The sequence below is a fragment of the Musca vetustissima genome, unplaced genomic scaffold (assembly GCF_032173495.1).
Source record: "Musca vetustissima isolate MV318-11 ecotype Yass unplaced genomic scaffold, APGP_CSIRO_Mvet_v1 utg1071, whole genome shotgun sequence".
NCBI classification, from domain to species: Eukaryota; Metazoa; Arthropoda; class Insecta; order Diptera; family Muscidae; genus Musca; species Musca vetustissima.
The window spans coordinates 243,058-250,183 of NW_026882319.1; the positions used below are offsets into that span (position 1 = coordinate 243,058).

Sequence of the window (7,126 nt, forward strand, 5' to 3'; positions counted from 1 at the left end):
TATAAATAAAAAGGGGGTTTCGAGGTATTTTTCAATTTTTTAGGTTATGTCGAAAATTTCCCACAATGCTTCATTTTAGAAGCTTGGTACCTAAGGAAAACATATTCTCCATCAAATTTCACTATGAGTCACCACCAACAACAAATCTTTAGATATAATATTTACCAAAGAAATCTCGGTCAGAATTCACGAAATTTATTTTTGTTTAAATAATTCTATATTTCTTCCAATTTCATTAAATTGTCCCGTAATGAGGCATTGTACGGGGATGATGTGAAGGGAAAAAATATTCTCCATAAAATTTCACTGTGGGTGATCGTCGACAAGAAGTCTGTAATATCACCTCAAAATAACATTAGAAAAAATTGGATATAAATAAAAAGAGCAATTTTCAAGGTATTTCTCACTTTTTTTTAGGTTATGTCGAAAATGTCGCATAATCCTTCATTTTAGAGGCTTGCTTTTAAAGGAAAATATATTCTCCATAAAATTTCACTATAAGTCACCGAAGCCAAAAAATCTATAGATATAATAGATAATCTTAAAATAACGCTGCAAAACTCCACTTACCTTATAAACACCATCGACCATTTTTGTTATTTCCTCGGACTCCATGATGTCTCGATTTGATGTTACGTTACGTTAATCGGCTTAAACGGCTAATACAGATGTTGTGGAGGTTGATTTAATTTAAATTTGGGGATATTTTTAAGGTTTATTATTTAATTTATTTTGAAACACTTCGTATTATTTTTTTTTTGTTTTTTTTTTCTTTTTCAAAAAATATTTAATTTTTAAAATATTTTTTTGTTTTTTTTATTTATTTTCAATTTTTTTCAAATTATTTTCATTTCCTATAAAAATCATAAAAAAACACACACACACATTAATATCAAAAATTAACACCAAGAGACGAAATAAAATTTCAATGACTTTCAATGACTTTTTCAGCTTCTTCTTCTTCTCAAAGGTAAAAAAAGTTCAACTAGGAAGAAGCTAAACGTCGTGATAATTTCACTTTCTTTCAAAAAAAAAAAAAAAAAAAAAAAAAAAAAATACAAAAAAAAATACACAAAAAATCGCCAAATAAACCAACACGAACGAAAATCCACGATTTTTTCTTCTCGTTAAAGTTTGTGTCTTCAGTCTTTCGTTTTCATTTTGAGACTACAACATGTGCGCGCCACAAACAGCCCAACCAACCATCCGAATGTACGAACGAACGACCAACTCTCATCACAACTCCCCGAACCAGTCTCATTACAACTTGTTTGTCATTGTTGGGCTGCTGTCGATGCTGCTGCTCCATTGGAAAAAGCTTCCTGTATTGGTTGTTGTTGCTGTTTTTATTGTTGTCGATGTTGTTATAATTTTCATTCATGGATTTGTGTTGCATTTAACATTGAGACTGAATGACTGCCGGCCTGACTGGCTGGCTGGCTGGCGTTAATGGCCAATGTTATCAAAGGTTAGCTGCTCTTCGTTGAAAGTTTAAATGCTGCAGAATCGACAACTTCTTTCTCCAAGAGAAAGGTTTGCGGGGAGAGAAAGATTGAGAAAGAGGGAAGGAGAGAGAGGGCGGTAGAGAGTTGAGGAGTTATATTGTAACCTGTTTGTTTGGTTTATTTTGTAATAGTTTTATTGTTTTTGTTGTTTTTTTTTCATTTTGACCTAGGCTATCATCTTTCAGTCGCTCATTCGCATTTCTTCTTCTTTCTTTTCTGGTCTCAGTGTCTGACTTTCTTCTTTTTAATGCTGGAGTTTAATTTCACGCAACACAGAGTCCCCAGGGGGTTTTTTTGTTTGTCTGTTGGCCCTACAAGTGGCACACTCTTTATGTCTGTTAGATGCTTGGTTGACACTGCATACATTCAGCGATTATTTTTTTTATACCCCAACATTTACCACCAGCCAGGCTTAGCATGTTGTTGCATGCCTGACTTTTTTCTTTTTTGTTTAATCAATGAATGAATTATGAAAAAAGGCAGGCCGTTTCCACCTCTTGCCCGGACTTTTCATAATCATAGAAATAATTGGAGCTGCCTGAGTTTTCTTTCACTTCCACAGGCGTTCATAATTTTTTCCTCTTCTTCTTCTCCTCTTTGTCTTGGTCTTGCACCATTTACACGCAACATCATAACAACGCCTTTTGTCACTTAATATTGGAATGTGTCACGTTTCTCATAAATGGCTGGCTGGCTACTGATTGCCTTCTTTTTCAAAACATTTGCCTTTCAGTCAGATAAAGTTGCCAGTTGTCGCTGCTAAAAACATTTCCCGGTTTTTCGCTTGAGTTCAAGTTTAAGTTGTCAGCTCAGCCATGGTTGAGGCTCCATTTATGGCATTACGTTTTTTTGTTTGTTTTTGTTTTGTCCATTGTCTTTAATTATCTGTAATTAAAAATAAGAGCAAAAAACAGCAGAGATTAGTTTATTGAAATAAAATGTTTTTACAAAAAAATAAATGTTTTAGAGATAAGTAAAACATGGAAATTGTGTGTAAGCAATGGCAGATAAACGTGACAAAGATAGGCATAATTTTGAGTTTTTTTCGGTAAATTAAAATAACACATAAAATTGACGACAAATTTAATTTTGAAAATTGCCGATAAACGTGGTGGAGGTAGTGATAAGAAGTTGGAAGTTAGGTGGAAGTAACTCTTTTAATAGAAAAATAATAGAAAAGGTTTATCGAATAATAGAAAAGGTTTTTCGGAGTAGATTTCTATGCAATACGTATCATTAGGAATCATATTTTTTCCAGTATATAACTTTCGGAGTCGATTCCTATGCAGTACATTACTTTCGGAGTCGTTATCTGTACAATATACCATTTTCGGAGTAAATTTCTTTACAGTACGCAACATTCGGAGTCACTTTTCTTTTCAAAAAATCCATTCGGATTCTAATAATATCATTCGGAGTTGTCTTATGTACAGTACTTAGCATTCGGAGTTATTTTCTGTACAGTATATCATTTTCGGAGTAGATTTCTATGCAATACGTATCATTAGGAATCATATTTTTTCCAGTATATAACTTTCGGAGTCGATTCCTATGCATTACATTACTTTCGGAGTCGTTATCTGTACAATATACCATTTTCGGAGTAAATTTCTTTACAGTACGCAACATTCGGAGTCACTTTTCTTTTCAAAAAACATACAGTACATTACTTTCGGAGTCGTTATCTGTACAGTATACGATTTTCGGAGTAGATTTATTTACAGTACACAACATTCGGAGTCTATTTTCTTAAAAAAAATCCATTCGGATTCTTATTTTTTACAGTACATAACATTCGGAGTCTTTTTAAGTGATAGTAACTGGAACTTACGGAGGTCTCTCTTTCATAGAGAAAATTATTTGAGCGAACAAAAAGAGGATGTTCGGCTGTTATTTTCTATAGAGATAATATCATTTGGAGTCGGTACCGATTTTTCGGAGAAGATTCCTTTACAGTTCGCGACATTCAGAATCAAGTTTCCTTCATAAAATTCCATTTGGAGGCATATACTGTACAGTACATAACATTCGGAGTCGTTTACTGTACACTATAAACAATTCGGAGTCACTTAATTTATAATGTATGGTATTCGGAGTCATTTGCTGTACAATACCCAACGTTCGGAGTCATGCAATATATATTATACAAAATTTGGAGTCATGTACTATACATTATTCAACATTCGGAGTTAATTTATTTCATTCCGAGTCGTATTACATACAGTACATCACTTTCGGAGTAATTTTCTGTACAATGTTTGGCTTTCCGAGTCCTTTGATGTACAATACACAACTAATATCTAAGATTTTGGGTCGTTTTCGGAACAATATGTCACTTTCGGAGACTTTTTATATATAGTACACAAAATTCGGTGTAATTTTATATAAAATATCTAACTTTCGGAGTATCATACGGCGCAGTAAATGTTATTAGGAGTCATATTTTTTCTGTATGTTTTTTTTCTGTATGCTTTCGTAGTCATTTTCCGTAGTACGAAGTGTAATATTTAATATTCGGAGTCACAAGATGTAAAGTAAATACAATTCGGAATCATTTTATGTATAATATCTATTTTTTGGGTTGTCTTCGGAGCAATAATTGATTTCGGAGTCTTATTATATATAGTACACAAAATTCGGAATAATTTTGTGTATAAATTCGGAATAATTTTGTGTATACAATTTAACATTCGGAGTAACAAACGCTACATTTTATGTTATTCGGAGTCATATTTTTTTTCTGAGCCTGGCTTTCGGAGCCATTTTTTGTATAGTACACACGATTCTGAATAATATTTTGTATATTGTGCATAGTTCGAGTCATTTTTAGTGTTCTATATAATTTTCGGAGTAATTTTTTATACTTTACATGACTTTCGGATTATTTTTCTCTGCATAAAATAGTTTTTAGGGGAATTTCAGAGCTCCATATTTTGTCGGAGTAATTTCGTCTGCATAAAATAGTTTTCGGAGTCATTTTCAGAGCTCCATATTATTTTCGGAGTAATTTCGTCTGCATAAAATAGTTTTCGGAGTCATTTTCAGAGCTCCATTTTATTTTCAGAGTAATTTCGTGTTCATAAAATAGCTTTTGGAGTTTTTCGGAGTCGTTTGATGACGAGTTTATGGCTTTCGGAGTCATTTTTTGTCTAAATAAATAAATTCGATATCTATTTGTAGGTCTTTCGAGTTTTTTTTTTTTTTAATTTGAAATTGTTGTTTTGTACAGTAGTGGTTTTTCGGAGTCAGTTCCAGTACTACCATGTAACTTTCGGAATCATTTTTTTTCTTACAAAACATAGCTGTTACTTGCTTAAGTCTGTCTCTATTTCTCTAGTTCAATATATTGATTATTGTGGAAGTTTGTGTCTTAAGTCTTTCGAATCAATACCATCAAAATAAGTTTGTGTCTTAAGTCTTTTGATATATAGATGGGCATAATTATTGCCAGTTCTCTTATTAAGCACTATAATTATATGTCTTATGGATCTCTCTCCCCGCTCTCTAACTCTTATATTCTTTTATAATGAAAGTTTTTGTCTTAAGTCTTTTGAATAGATTCCATCATTGGGGAGAGAAAATGTTCTCACATCTCTGCTCTGTTTTAAAGATAATATACAAAGACTTAAGAAACAAACTTTGATATTGGTATTGGGGAGAAAGGTGAGAATGAAGGTGAATTTTAAAGAGAGAGGGAAAAGAGACATTTTTAAAAGCTCTCATAATAAATAGATAGACTTAAGACACATACTTTAAAAATAATAACCTGTAAGTAGAGGTTACCAGTCTCTCTGGCATTCTCTTTGTGAACTATAGTTGGATATTAGTTATGCTGAATGTTTGTGTCTTAAGTCTTTTGAATTCGTTGCATCATGTGAAAGAGAAAATTCTCTATAATTATTTTTTTCTTTCTAAATGATAAAGGCAAAGACTTAAGAAACAAACATTATCAATTCTGATGATAATTTAAATTAAACGTGCATATTAGAGATGGAGAGAGAGGGAGAGCTTTTTATTGTATCACCATAATCGATAGAAAGACTTAAGACACATACTCTACAATTGTATCACCATAATATATAGAAAGACTTAAGACACATACTTTACTAACAATCATGTTTTCTCATCATGGAATAAAGACACTTTAATTTTTTTAAATCTATTATTTTTTACAAAAAAACAAATGATTGTGGTTCACCTAAAAAAACTAAATTTCCAGTTTTTTCAAATTTCATTTGCTGACTGCATGTTTCATTAAATTATCACAAATTATTAACAAATTAGTTATGGTATAATCATTAACTTAATACCATCTCCGATATCATCCTTCTGAGGTCATTGCACCTTTTTTGCAAAATCCAAAAAGAAGGCATTGTACGATTTTTGCAACTTTTCGCTCTTATCTCACGTTTATTTTCTTTTCAACCATAACTAAATAAAAGAAAAATCACTTTCTTAATTAAATTTGGTTTTTCCAAAACAACAACAAACAAGTAGCTTCTTCATAATGTTCATCACATTTTCATTTGATTTGACTAATCCACATAAAGATATTCAATCACGTTTTTCATAACTCATCATCATCACCATCTTCAAAAAACAGATTGACTAATCCATGGTAAGAAGATATTCAATCACGTTTTTTTATGTTTACAACTCCTCAAAAGCAAAAAGGATAATAAAGCTGACCATCTTCAATGTTGCATTGATGTTGTTGCTGGTAATGACATTTGCTACAAAGACCATGGTGAATGTGTTTACTTTCACAGGCGCGGAAACAGCCAGCTTGAAGATTCAATGGTCATTGTCTTTGTGTTTTATTGGATTTGATTTTTTTAAATAAAAGAGGAAGCTATCAAACACTTGAAAATGTCATATTTATGACATATGGATGATATAAACAAATTTAATTGTATTCGTTTATGTGGTTGTTTTATTTATTTTTTTCAATGACAGATGTTGTCTTGTTTTATTTCTATTTTTAATGGGCCATTTAATTTTAAGAAAAAAAAATAAAATAAAATTGTTTAGCCGCTGTTTTTTTATTAATAACATATTGTGTCTTCTTTTTTGTTTTTTCTTTTTCACAAATAATGTTTTGTTTTTTATATATTTTTTTGTTGTTGTCTATATTTATACCAAAAAACGGTCACTGAATTAAAGAAAGTCTTAAGCCACTTCAGCCACACTGAGTTCATTGACACTGTCTGAGCTCTGAGCCATCTTCGAAATATTTTTTTTCGTGTTGTTGTTGTTGTGTTTTTTGGCAAACCCTTAAAAAACTGGAAGATCAAGCTTGTTGCTGTCGGATATAAAATGCTAATAAGCAGTTAAAATAACAATTTAATAAATTGTTAGTGTTTTATGGTTTTTTATGGATCTTGCGATTAATGTCTGTTCAAAAAAAAAATATTTTGAAAAGGTCAACACTTAGTTCTAATAATTAATAGAAAGACTTAATACACATACTTCACAAATGTAAAATTCTCTACAATTATTTTTTTCTTTGTAAATTTAAATTAATTACAAATGGGGAGAGAGAGATATTTAATGATGAATGTTTGAAAGTCTTAAGACACATTTTACAAACAATCATTGTTCTCATGTGAAAGACAACTACC

At 31.3% G+C, this 7,126-nt stretch overlaps 1 protein-coding gene across 1 annotated transcript in view; it reads right to left on the reverse strand.

The window, feature by feature from the left end:
* LOC133328644 (uncharacterized) overlaps positions 1–632 on the reverse strand; it is a 29,158-nt gene extending 28,526 nt beyond the window's left edge. The window contains exon 1 of the mRNA XM_061537187.1: positions 571–632. Within this exon, the coding sequence (XP_061393171.1) occupies positions 571–615 (45 nt within the window). The 5' untranslated portion in view covers positions 616–632. The remainder of the gene's footprint in view (positions 1–570) is intronic.
* Positions 633–7,126: the final 6,494 nt, after the last annotated feature.